At 35.2% G+C, this 14,712-nt stretch overlaps 1 protein-coding gene across 3 annotated transcripts in view; it reads left to right on the plus strand.

The window, feature by feature from the left end:
• LOC150088972 (WD repeat and SOCS box-containing protein 1-like) overlaps window positions 1-14,712 on the plus strand; it is a 213,801-nt gene that overhangs the window by 29,682 nt on the left and 169,407 nt on the right. For all 3 annotated transcript variants that reach the window (XR_016546804.1, XM_090370976.1, XM_090370977.1), the window contains exons 2-3: window positions 1,509-1,606; window positions 7,740-7,908. Coding sequence is in view for 2 of the 3 variants with exons in the window: in XM_090370976.1 (XP_090227102.1) it covers window positions 1,570-1,606; window positions 7,740-7,908 (206 nt within the window). In the remaining variant the exon portion in view is untranslated. The remainder of the gene's footprint in view (window positions 1-1,508; window positions 1,607-7,739; window positions 7,909-14,712) is intronic.

A 14,712-nucleotide genomic window follows, 5' to 3' on the forward strand; every position in this document is an offset into this window, starting at 1 on the left:
ACAATTTAGAAACCATTCTTTAAATAAATCAGTAGTTACCCAAGCTTTTTTGTTTGCTTTCCAACAATACCGGTAATGCATTTTTATTTACACATTTCATTGAACGTGGATTAGAGGATCTATAAACTAGCATAGGTTTTATCATGTAATCTCCTGATGGGTTACTACACATAAGTAACGTTACACAATGTTTTGATCCCTTAAACCTGGTGCAGTTATCTCTCTTTTTTAAATAAATGTTCTTTTGGGCATTTTTTCCACCAAAGACCTGGCTCATCAACATGGAAAACTTGATGCGGTGTGTATCTGTGCTCTTGAATAATTTTTTGAAAGTCCCCTGCATACTTCTTGGCAGCTTCAGTATCAGCCGATGCACTTTCCTCCTAAATTCTTGTTATCTAATGAGAAGTGATTTTTAAATCACTTAAACAAACTCCAGGTTAACAGAAGATTCACCATTTTATTTTAAATGGTTATAAATTTTTAGTGCCTTTTGTTTAATTATATTGCCGTCTAATGGGATCTGTTTTTTACTGCTATTGTCAATCTAAATGCTGAGTGCTTTTTCCATTTTCTCAATTATTTGCACTTGGGGAATGAGCTGTCATATTTCCGGAAATGAAAGATCCTGCAGCAACAGCAGTTCTAATTTTCTGTTTATTTTTCTTTATGGTCTGGATTTTTGCTTCACTTAAATTTAAACTTTTTGCAACATATAATACCTTTTCCCCTTTTTTATGACGATCCAAAGTTTGTATCTTTGATTCTAGAGAAATAAAATTTTTTTTTTGAGCGGTGGTTTTTAACTTTCCTTATAATTTAGGGATGGAATTTAATTCACAACAAAGAAATTATTCCAGTATGGTTCTTAAGAACAAAGTTTAGTAATACATACCCAATACAAATTATAAACCATCAATAAAAACCAAAATAGCCTTACAAAAACCTTAAAAGTCATGAACTGCATGCTTCGAAGTCACAATTTTTTATGGTCTCAAACAAGCACATTTCAATCGCACAGAACCTAACACGGGGATTTCCCAACAAAATAAAATACTTTATTAATTTCCCAATAATTTTTTTTGCATAACAACAAGTGAGTCAACAGCCAGGATTCACAAAAAAGAATGGAAATTTAAAAAATTACATTCCACATAATAGCAGGGTTTTCCTGCACAAAAGCTCAAAAATACCATGTTATGCTAGGTTTGCCGTAATTCTTTAACTATGTTAGAGTGAAACCGGGTTATAGAAGTACTGTGTTGTGTGAGGATTTCTGTGATTTATCAGTTGTGTTAGAGCGAAACCATGTTGTAGAAGTACTGTTATGTGGGGGGTTGCCTGTATATGGTAAATTATAATAATTTTTTTATGTACAATTTTTTTAATACCTGACAAAAGTAGAAAAGAGCAATAATACCATTTTTTAATGTTTTTTTTTTTTAATGAAGGAATTATTCTGTCTAAATAATTCAGTTAAAAATTATATTCTGATTGCTTCCTTACAGGCCAACAAAAAAAATTCTAAAAAGAAGGCAAAAATCTACTCTGTTTCGAAGAGCTCATTGAATGGCAAGTTTCAAGAACCGAACTAGAGATGAAATTGGTATGTGTTTTTTTTTTTTGCTGAAGGAAGTTTTATTTGTTTTACTTTATGAATAAAAAAAAAAAATCTCTCTTTTTTTTATATATAATTTTTTTTTATTCAGAAAATATATTTACTGTGTGTATTCTCTCTCTCTCTCGCATTCTGAATTCACCTCAGAATGTAAGTAGATGTCTGAATACTGCATATAATGTAATCACTTTAAAATACCATAATAATATTATTCGTCATATAGTTAAAGGAAGCCACAGGCTTTTGCAGCACTGGCAAAAAAAAAAAACCAAAGTAGACAAGAAAATACAACTTATATGCTTCCTTCCTCATACAGGTTACTATCCAGTTGATCTTTGAATTTATTCAAACTGTCAGCCTCAACTACTTGTGAGGGAAACTTGTTCCAGCAATCAATGACTCTCTGGCCAGAAGAAAACTTCCTATAATCTAATCTAAACCTCATCCCCTGTAATTTGAATTTATGACCCTTAGTTCTGGAATTCTTTGTAACAGTGAGAATTCCACCTTCGTTCATTTTACTAATACCTCTCTGTAGTCCACATAATCAGTCTTTCCTCATAAAGTCGTCCTTCTGCCAATCTTGCTATTTGAATTGCCTGTCTTTGGACCCTTTCAAGAAGCTCAATGGCTTTTTTTTAGCATTATGAGCATTAGCATTAGCAGAGGCATATGATGCAAGAAATCAAGCTTATACAGCATCAGTCAAAAAAAAAAAAACCCCCATCCTCTCCAAAGGTTTGTCCATTTCTTCCTTGAATTTATTTAAGCTATCAACTTTTACATTGGAAGCTATCAACTCCTACGATGAAGTTTGTTCCAGCAATCAACTACCTGCTGGCTAAAGGCAAATTTATGCACAATGTAGTCTACAACTGTCTTTCCTCAATTTTTGTTTATGCCCCCTCAGGTTTGTAATCTGATGTGATATGATGATGATATGTATTTGTTTATTTTTTGTTAAAGATACATAATTATAGTATCTACTGATTAAGAAGTATCTCATCTGTCTTGTAACAATAAAAAAAAAAAACTATATCATTGTAATTGAAAATTATTGGCTAATTGTAAAAGATTGATGTGATATTTGACGAGTCGTGTATAGCTTTGAAATAATTCTGTTGTCACCACAATTGGGATACCGCATTGCATCGAACAATTAGGACCTGTGCTGCGAGGATGGTTTGACAAGTTTCTAGCATTTTATAGATTCAAAATGTTATAATTTTGAATTTTGAAAAATATATAATTTTTTTATATATATTTTTTTCAAATTATTGAAAAAAATATATTTAACCTTTATATGAACCTTTCAACCCTTAGACAAATGCATGCAAACTTATAGTTCATAACTAACAACACATGTTTGGGGGGTGGGGGTCATTAAAGTTTGAGCCTGCATAAATGGGAAAAAATAGGAATGTTGAACCATAATAAAATATCTTTACAAATAGGGATTATCAAGGAAAGATATTCATGAAGTCATGGTAAATATGTTAGGAGAATCTGGCCCTTCATATTGGAACTGTCAAAAATTGTGCAATTGAATTTAAACATGGCCGAGTCATCTTTGAAGGTGAATAGCACACTGGATGTCCGTCAACCGCTGCCTCTCTAGAAAACTTCAGTAAATTCATGAGATAATGATAGATGATTAGCAAGTAACTGCTAAAGAAATAGTATAGGCTACAGAAATCTCAATTGAACAGATGCAAACATTCTGTAAAATTAATTAGGTATGAAAAGATGATTTCTACATGATGGGTCCATTCCTTTTGATATCTGATTAGAAACACGTTCACTTCAAAACCTCAAGGCATCTTTTTGCTTGTTATCAAGCAGATCCTGAAAACCCTTCTGGCTAGGTATGTAACTGTGAATGAAGCAAGTTTTATTGCTATCCACTATAGTCAAAATCAAAAAAAAAAAAAAAAAAAAAAGGAAACTTGCTAATTCACCACCTCCAGAGAAGGTAAAGTCAGTTCATCAAGAAGATCATGGTATTTGTTTTCTGGGATTCAAAAAAGGGATAATAATGTTAGATTATCTTCCAAAGTGATGGACAATACTCTGCTAACTTAGTAACTCAATTACAAGATGCAATAAAATCAGACAGGCCAGGAAAGCTTACTGAAGGTGTTTTGGTTTACCAGGACAATGCTTCTGCCATCTCATTTCCACCTATTCTCAAAACTAAACACCATCTTGTCTGAAAGGAAATTTTGGACAAATGATGAGGTGATAGTTACTGTACACTCCTTTTTTTCTGGACCTTCAAGAATGCGACTACAGAACTGGGATTGTGAATCAGGCACTGATGGGAAAAAAGTGTACTGAGTTAGCATTAGCAGAGGCATACGATGCAAGAAACCAAGCTTATGCAGCATCAGCCAAAAAAAAAAAAAAAAAAAAAAAAACACTTCCACTTCACCCCTCTGTTTGTTTTGTTTGAAATACCTGTCCAGCCGAGCCTTAAATTTATTTAGGCTATCAACTTCCACAACAAGGGATGGAAGTCTGTTCCACCAACCAACTACCAGCTGGCTAAAGGCAAATTTCCGCACATCTATCCTACATCTGTCTTTCCTCAATTTGAATTTATGCCCTCTCAGGTGATTATTCTGAGCAAGAGGAAGAATCCCATCAGCACTGAGCATGCTCAAACCATTCAAGGCTTTATACACCTCTATCAGATCACCTCGCCGGTGCCTAGTCTCCAGACACTGTAATTTACAAAACTTAACCCTTTCTTCGTAACCTTTCTTAGTGAATGGAACAACCCTTTGTTCCATTCACTAATCTTGTTGCCCTTCTCTGTACTCGTTCCAGCAGTTCCTATATCCTTCTTGAAATGAGGCCTCCAGACCTGTATACAGTACTCAAGGCGTGGCCTGACCATTGCCTTATACAAGGGAATAATCACCTCCTTATCCCTGCTAGAAAAATTCCTGTATATTATTGACAAGACACCATGAGCTACTCTCGCAGCCTGTCTGCACTGCTCAGAGAACTTCATATCTGCCTGCACAATTACCCCCAGGTCCTTTTCATTCTCTACCACTGTCAGTGTAGTACCACAGAGTTGATACGTTGCTCTGGGGTTGCTGTTTCCCATAGTAGTACTTTACATTTGTCAATGTTAAACTTCATTTGCCACCTCTCAGCCCATCTGCTCAACCTTTCCAGATCCTGTTGCAGCAGCATAGCGTCAGTAGATCCTGTTGCAGTAGCTTACTATCATTAGTGTCCTTAGCAACCCTGCCAACCTTCGTATCATCTTTAGACTTAGACATTAAGCCTGATATACCTTCATCAGTATAATTAATAAATACAGAAAACAACAATGGACCCAACACTGAACCCTGGAGAACTCCACTAATAACATTAGTTCATGAAGAGCAGTGTCCATTGATTACCACTCTGTCTTCTCCCACTCAACCATCCCTTTATCCATAGCAGCAACTTGCCTTTAATGCCACACTGATCCAGTTTGTACAGCAGTCTTCCATGTGTAACAGTACCAAAATCCTTGCTAAGATCCAAGTATATGATAACAAAATAATTCTTTGCATCCAGTTCCTTTCTGACCACATCATAGTATCCAATCAAATTGGTCAGACAAGAATTCCCCTTATGAAACGCATGCTGAAGTCTTATCTAGATGATCCTGCAGTGCTTCTTTGACCAGTGCCTCCATTAATTTTCCTGGAACAGAAGTTAAACTAACAGGTGTAATTACTTGTCACCCTTTTATCCTCCTTTGTGAATTGGGATAGCATTAGCATTAGTAGAGGCATTTGATGCAAGAAAGCAAGCTTATGCAGCATCAGCCAAAAAAAAAAATAAAGTAAAATAAATAAATAAAAAATAACCACTTCCACTTCACCCCTCTGTTGTGTTCGAAATACCTGTCCAGCTGAGCCTTCAACTTATTTAGGCTATCAACTTCCACGACAAGGGATGGAAGTCTGTTCCACCTACCAACCACCCGCTGGCTAAAGGCAAATTTCCGCACATCTATCCTACATCTGTCTTTCCTCAATTTGAATTTATGCCCTCTCAGGTGATTATTCTGAGCAAGAGGAAGAATCCCATCAGCATTGAGCATGCTCAAACCATTCAAGGCTTTGTACACCTCTATCAGATCACCTCGCTGGTGCCTAGTCTCCAGACACTGTAATTCGCAAAACTTAAGCCTTTCTTCGTATCGATAGATTTAAAGCATTTATTGATAAACTTTGTCATGTATAACGCGTCGCCAAAAAATGCCAGAGAATTGAAGGTGTGCGCAAACTCGCTGGATATTGAACTATTAAAAATTGGCAGAATTTTAAGCATACGATGGGTGGCATTGAGCTTCCGGTCTGTTTCGGCTGTTTGGAATAACTATGAGGCGTTAGTTAATCATTTTCAAGAAGCAAAGAATGACTCTATGCGGGACCAAAAAGAAAGATGTACATATGAAGGATTGCAGAAAAAAATTACGACTACAAACTTTATATTAGACTTAGGTTTAATGTGTGATGCTCTTCAAGAATTATCAGACTTGAGCTTGGACTTGCAGGTGCACGATCTAGATTTATACAGGGTGAATAAAAAAAATAGAAATTGTTGTACAACTTTTTCTTGAAAGACAAACAGTTCCGTGACAGTATTACAGAAATGCCGCCAAAGCTGCCAAAAATCTATGATTTCAAGAAGTTTCACTTCATGGGAAAGACTACAGAAATTATTCTCCAATCTATCCAGAGGCTTTGTACAGGACTTTGAAACAATCAGTAGAAAGCAGGCTGCTTGATAGTAAAAGTGCTGATTTCACAGCGTCAGCCCGAGTACTTGATAGTAAACATTGGCCTGAAGACATTAACTCTCAAGTGACGTTTGGTAAGAATGAAATTAGAAAATTATCAATTAGGTTTCAGTTAAATGAAAGAGATTACAATTTGTGGGTTTCGGAAATTCCTAATTGAAAAGACGATTTCGGAAGAATTGAAGAATTTAATGAACACTCTGAGTAGGATACCAGTTTCATCAAGTGAATGTGAACGAGGATTTTCACAAATGAATCTGATCGTCAGCCCAACCAGAGCTTCAATGATGACAAAAAAAATTTCTTCACTACTGTTTCTTAAAATTATAGGCCCGCCGCTGACATGCTTCGATCCAGCAAAATGGGTTGATTCTTGGCTGCTTCAGAAACGTCATCTAGCAACAGACACAAGCAGTAAGAAAAGAAGTTGACATGTTGGGTCGGATGAGAACTTAATAAAAGTTTGGAATATTTTATAAAACTTCATTATGAAATTATTTTTACTTATTTTTTTTACTTAGTACTTATTTTTACATTTTACTTATTATTTTTTATTTATTAAATAAGGCTCACCTTTGACTTATTTTTTATATACTTGTATAATAAATTTATGCTTAATAAACTGTGTTAATATAATTAATTTATCGTTCTTATTCCAAAAACATTACTATTGAAGTAACAATATCAGGAAATAAGTTTTTAGTTTACTTTTCATATCCTCTTAATTTTCAATTTTTCCTGATAGCAAAGAACGAGTACTGGCACCTATTTTTTTTTTTTTTTTTTTACAAAAAAAAGCACTGTGTATATATACAAAGCTCATATTAATAGAGACGAACAAGGTGACAATTGGGACTGATTAAGTGAAGGAGAAAGTGTCGATCAGGTAAGACAATGGTTGTCTTAGAGAATTACAGATTCCTAGAAATCTATGGAATAAACCAGCCATCAAACATCAGGATTAATGGTTGCAGTTGGCTAAGACAATGGTTGTCTTAGAGAATTACAAATTCCTAGAAATCAGGATTAATGATCGTGGTCAGGTAAGACAATGGTCATCTTAGAGAATTACAGATTTCTAGAATTCACTGGCTGTTAAACAACAGGATTAATGGTTGCGGTCAGGTGAGAGAGAGCGGTTGGCTTAGAGAATACAGGTAGTCTCATTGAGGAGGTGATTGCTTATAGAGGTTTCACTGTATAAACCATCATTTGTTGAATTGTTAATCTGTATTATGGAAAATAAATTTTAAAAAATATTCAAATAAATCACAATTATTTAATATCATTATACACCTTTTTTGTTTTTAGCATCTGCCACTCTGGTTGCTCAGCTAATTCCAATTCGGTGTGAAGATATTTCTACATCTGGTTTTGAAACTTGGCGTTGTGCTTTTGCACCAGATGAATCTTATTTTGCTTGGTCATCTGGAAATAAGATTGTTACCCTTATACCTTGGAATCGTTGCAAATCAACTTTGTAAGTAATATGTTTATAAATTTTTCCCCACAATTTATAATTAATGATAGAAGAAGAATTTAAATAAAGGTTCATGACATGTATTATACTAGCATATACACTCAGCATCAGAAAAATTTCCCTGCCCTAAAAATATAGATTTATAAAGGCAAGAATTCATCAGAACATCAGAAGAGAAATTGTTATTTAATGCTGAAAACCATCCAGCATACAGTGATATGAAGTATGGCCTGTCTTTGGCAACAATGTAAGCTTTAATGCAACTATACATTGATTGATTGAAAAATAGGTTCCCATTTCCTCCAGAGAATATCTTTCTGTGTCTGAGTTAAGTGTTCCCTTAAAACAGCTTTGGTTTGGATTCGTTAAGGCACTGCTGTAAGTTGCTGTTCCATAACATCTTCAATACAAGACAAATCAGATGCCTTGCAGACCAGGGAAGCATGTCACTTTTGTGGAGAAGAGACCTTCTGCTAGTCCCTTGTTTCTTCCCATGATATAGATTACATACTTCTCATTTGTAATGTTCTAAGATATGGTACATTCAATAAAGACTGAGCATTGGAATAAAGGGTTATATAACTATTGGATAAATTACAAAAGGTCAGGTCTAAATACAGTTTTGTGGTAATTGCATCTTGTGCACTGTAAAGAGATTCCACCTCATATTATGATTCTTTGTGTTTGATTTTTATGCCTTTTGTTGAATATAGGCAGGAATACCTCTTTTGTTGAGGTGTTATCATGCAGAGTCCTTCTGTCATCGGTTTCCAAAACAGAAACTTCACCTTGTTTGCTAATGACACTCGGTCACTGTTCTTAATTCCAACTGCCTCTTGGCACCACTGAAATTGCTGTACATGGGGAGATGGTGGTTAGCATAGTATTTAACATGGATGCAATCCTGCCTCTTTCAGTTATCTACTTCTGGTGCTTCTTGATACTGGATGTCCCAAAGATGAATTAACATTTGGGTACTCTATAAAATGGATGACAGCTGTGTGTGTGTTTTGCTATCCACTGGTGCCAACATTTACCATCTGTTCTTGGACCTTGTCCTGAATGAATAGCAGCTTGCTGGGTGGACCATCCAGCCACACAGGGCCTAACTTTGACTGCATTCAAACTCATTTGATCGGGTATATGATGTCTGCACACCTTATCTTAAAAACCTTTAGAACAAATTGACTCTCCAGTATTTGTTCTTCTCCTTTTGCTGCTGATAATAATGTCATACTGACCACTCCTGTAGTTCATTATGTTACTTATTTGCTCCAACATATAGCTTCTTTGATTATTTGCATCATAATATCCTGATGCAAATTTTCAAACAGTTCTTTTAACTTTTATTGTGGGATAGATTTTCTGTGGTGTTTATCTACATATATAAGTACAAGCCAATGGGCTCCTGTGAACAGATGGTCTGCTTATCCAACATAACAGATGCTTTATTTGATTACTGTGATATTTAAGTAAACTCCTAGTTTATTTGTTATTGATGGAGGGGGGAGTATTTTGTTACAATTAAAGCTGTGATAAATATGCTGTATAGGGTAGCTGTGATAAGGTGTGTATTGTGTATCATTTGATTGAATTTTTTTTCTTTTGAGAGCATTGTTAGAGAGAAAAAAACCAGGAATTAAGAGATGGAGCATATATGTATATTTCCAAGTCTGAGAAATTTCCAGCATTCAGAGTGAAAAATGTTGAACATTTTCTCAAATGTTCAAACAATTATTATTCTAATTCTGTATTGAACAATATTAAGTTGCCAAAAAAACAAGTAGATGGGATATATCTGTTTCATTTGAGACAGTAATCTTTTGAGATAGCGTTGCCTTTCCAGTAACTTTTTGGTTGTTGCTTATTTTGTATATATTCAAAGTTCATTTCGTTCTTTTACTCAGACATAAAATTAAGGTTAATAAATTTTTTGTGTAATTAATATGAAATTTTAAAATGAAAGTAATTGAGATCACATAATTACCAGCTCTGTGCTGTTGTTTAAATGAAAATGCTCTTTGCATTCTCAAATTGAAAGAACTTTGAATTTATAAACTGTATTACCTTATGCACTTCAGCCACTGCATCATGTCATGATTAATTCCTTTATTATTTATGATTATCAGGTTAATCCTGTATAAATAGGACAATGTTGGGATAAAACATATATATATATATATATATATTTTTTTTTTATAAGTTTGGTCAGTTTATTTCAAGCAAAGGGTTGACTATGTTGCTACATCCTTCAAAAAAAAAAATAATAAATATGTATTAGTTTATGGGGAAGAGTATCACAAAAGACAAACCTAGATAAATCTAGTAAAAATGCATAGGTAAAATATGCTACATTATTAGAGTACAGATACCTAAGATATGATAATATAAAAAAAATTTATTACTGTATACCTACAATTTGGACAACTTCTTCTGGAGTGAACCACCCAAACTGAAAGGAAAAGACAACGATAAGGGATTCTCTGTTTCTGTGATGATCAACATGCACTATGGCAAAATCAGTTTTAAGGTTATATAACAAATAATAGAATTTAAGATATTTATAAAATATAATAGAAATTAAGAAATTTATATAATGTATAGTACACATTGACCTGACAGAGAACGAAAGATATAAAGCTAAAAAATAAAGCATGTGGTATTAGCAGACTTACCATGTCCAAGCAAAAGAACCACGTGTGGACCTTATTGTAGCTGAAAAAGAAATGGAGTTGTGTATAACGTGTAGCCCTCTAGTGAGAATTTGAAAGTGGCAACCCCTGTGTGTTGGACATGGTAAATGGGTATTAATGTGCACAAAATTAGCCAATAAGTTTTATATATTAACTTCAGGTATAATGAAATTTGGCGATGGCGAGGTGGTGTAAATGGCTAATGGAGTAGGAATGACAGTACCTGTACTCCATTAAGGCAAAGATATAGTAACATGTTTAGAAGTAGTTTCTCCTCCATCCTTGGATTACCCTAATAATTTTGGAGAAATAAGAAGAGTATATAGGGTAGTTGAAAGCCTTATGCATGATATAAGATAAAGCTCGGGTAAGCCTGGAAGAATCGCAAGCCCATTCCTATAGTAGGACCGTGAGCTGAATTTGAGATATTGAAAGAGTAAAGAGAGAAACACATAGTAAAAAAAAAAAAAAAAAAAAAAAAAAGAGACCAAATGTAGAGTAATGTGGAATAATCAAGAATAAATATATTAATATGAAACAAAATGCAAAAAAGTGGAATACTATAGAATAAATAAAATGGTTATAAGAAATACACTATAGGTTGTAAGTAGTAGTGGCATATGATGCAAGAAAGCAAGTGTATGAGCTTATACAGCATCAGCCAAAAAAAAAAAAAAATTCACACAACCATTCCCTCGAAATTCTTGTCCAGTTCCTCCTTAAATTTATTTAACATATCAACTTCCATAACAACAGATGGAAGTCTGTTCCAGCAATTAACCACCCTCTGGCTAAAGGCAAATTTCCACACATCTATTCTATCTCACTCTTTTCTTAATTTGAATTTATGCCTCCTTAGGTTTGTAATCTGAACAAGTGGAAGAATCCCTTCAGAATTCAGCATGCTCAACCCATTCAAGGCCTTATACACCTCAATCAGATCATCGTGCAGGTGCCTAGTCTCCAGCCATTGCAATTTGCAGAACTTAAGCCTCTCTTGGTAAGACGATCCCTTCATTCCCCTCACCAATCTTGTTGCCCTTCTCTGTACATGCTCAAGCAAATCTACATCCTTCCTAAAATGTGGCCTCCAGACCTGTACACAGTACTCAAGGCGTGGCCTGACCGTTGCCTTATACAAAGGGACAATCATCTCCTTTTCCCTGCTGGCAAAATTCCTATATATCATTGACAAAACCCCATGACCTGCCCTGGCAGCCTGTCTGCATTGCTCAGAAAACTTCATATCTGACTGCACAATTACTCCCAGGTCTTTTTCATTTTCTACCACCTTAAGTGTAGTACCACATAGTTGGTATGTTTCTCTGAGGTTACTTCTACTCATATGCAGTACTTTGCATTTGTCAATGTTAAACTTCAGTTGCTACTTCTCAGCCCATCTGCCCAAATTTTCTAGATCCTGTTGCAGTAGCATACTGCCATTACTGTCATTAACAACCCTGCCAACCTTTGTATCATCTGCAAACTTCAACACTAAGCCTGATATACCTTCATCAATATCATTAATAAATATACAAAACAACAGTGGACCCAACACCGAACCCTGTGGGACTCCACTAATAACATTAGTCCACGAAGAGCAGCACCCATTGATTACCACCCTCTGTCTTCTCCCACTCAACCATCCTTTTATCCATTGTAGCAACTTACCCTTAATACTATTCTGCTCCAATTTGTACAGTAGTCTTCGATGCACAACAGTGTCAAAAGCTTTCCTGAAATCCAAGTATATGATATCAAAATTATTTTTTGCATCCAGTTCCTTTGTAACCACATCATAATATCCTATCAAATTTGTCAGACAAGACTTTCCCTTAACAAACCCATGCTGTGTCTGAATTATTGCTGCAGTCTTGTCTAGATGATCCTGCAATGCGTCTTTAACCAGTGACTCCATTATTTTACCCGGAACAGAAGTTAAACTAACTGGTCTGTAATTACTCGTGTCACCCTTCGAACCCCCTTTGTGAATTAGGGATACATTTGCATATCTCCAGTCCGTGGGGACCTACCCTGAATTCAAGGATGCTCTCATAACTATGGCTAAGGGTTTGCTTAGTTCCTTTGCCGCCTCCTTTAATATAACTGGATAGATCCCATCCACCCCAGGTGCCTTTCTTATGTTTAACTTCAACAATTTGTCCTCCACTTTGTTCTCAGTTATTACAAAATCATTAAGCACCCTACTACAATTTGATAATCTCCTGGCATTTTCCTTTCTTAATAACTCCTCATGTGTGACTGTAGATGCAAAATACTCATTCAGTTTGTTTGCTATCTGAGCAGGATCATCAACAGTCAAACCATCGATATCAAGTGGACCAATCAGACTCATCCCCTTCCTTTTAGAGTTTATATAAGTAAAGAAATCCTTGCTGTTTCTCTTAGCATCCTTTGCCAAAGATTTCTCATAATCTGCTTCGCCTGCCTAACCTCCTTTGTGGCTTGAATACAGATTTACTTTTAATTTTGATTTACTAGCCCACTCTATTTCTCTGTACAATTGTTCATTGTACTCATTAGAGTCATTAGGCCTATGACATACTTCTACTCTTATTTTTGCTTTCGCAGTGCTTATGTCACACCAAACTGACTCAACAGTGCACTGTTCATCTGTATCAACTGGATACACTTCTTTTGATTTTGTTTTTCTTAATTAACAGCATAACACCTCCTCCCTTCTTATCCTGTCTATCCTTTTTGTACACATTGTACTCCCCAAATTCCAATTCTGCGTTCCTAATATCTGTGTGACACCACGTCTCTGATATCCCAACAATATCCGCCTTTGATGTCTTGACCAACACTTCAAATTCATCAAATTTAGGAGCCTTTGTAGCCAGGTGGGAAGGAGCAGCACACGCTTCTTGATTAGACCGGGGTTCGAGCCCGTCACCACCAAATAAAGAGGGTGCGGAAAGGTCAGGGAATGACCACCACATATTCCCGGAGCAATATGCCTTAGTTGCTAATGCTCCTAAAAACCAAATAACAACAACAACATCATCAAATTTATTTACTATACTTCTAGCATTGGTATACATGCAAAGTCAGGGTACAAGTTTTTCAGACTGTAATACCAAGAAAGCATAGTGTATACTATATATGTAGATCTAGTGCCTGTTCTGAATCTATTTAAATCAAAGAACACACTTCTGAAGGCAATTACTCTGAATTGTGGTTGATTAGAAAATTAAACTTAAGAGCATTATGGTAATTTTTTTTTTTTTTTTTTTCGTTTTTTGGGCAGGGCATCTCAGGCACCCAAAACCATCCTAATGCGTAATCCTCCAAAGGTGTTTGGAATGAATAGTGCTATTCCAGGGGAACAGAGCACAACTCTGAGGGAGGGTATCAAAATATACAGAGTTCTATAGCAAACAAGCACTTAGTGAACTGTGCTGTAATGTGGGGAACAACTGTATTAATAATAGCCATATGATGCAAGGAAGCCACAGGCTTTTGCTGCACCACCCAAAAAAACAAAATAATAATAATGAATAAAATAAATTAAAATAAACAAATTACCAGTGTGATTTCCTTCTCATACCTATCTAGCTGATCTTTGAATTTTCTCATTTGTCAATTTCAACCATCCATGGAGGCAGCTCATTTCAGTAATTAACAACTCTCTAGATAAAATAAAATGTATGACAATCCGTCTACACCCTGTAATTTGTATATACATACTTTGATTAATGCATGAATTGAATAGTATTAGTAGTGGAAAATGATGCAAGGAAGCAAGCTTTAACTGCATCAGCAAAAAAAAAAAACAAATGCTACTACTCATCTATAATAATTTTTTAAATTCTTCTTTAAATTTATTCAAACTACTCACCTCAACAACAGTCACTCTCTTGCTGAAAGAAAATTTTCTCACATGTATCCTACAACCATGCTTTTTCAGTTTAAATTTATATCCCTTATGTGTCATCTAACAAGAGTTAGGATGCCATTTGCATTTAATTTACTCAATCCACTTAAATGCATTAAACACTTCAAGCAGGTATTCCTTGAGGTGCTTTTTCAGATACTGTAATTTGCAGAATTGAAGTCTTTTATGATGAGTACCCATTTGTGTCCCGAC

This window comes from Mastigoproctus giganteus, chromosome 3 (assembly GCF_048544385.1).
Source record: "Mastigoproctus giganteus isolate SK-2022 chromosome 3, ASM4854438v1, whole genome shotgun sequence".
Lineage (NCBI taxonomy): Eukaryota > Metazoa > Arthropoda > Arachnida > Uropygi > Thelyphonidae > Mastigoproctus > Mastigoproctus giganteus.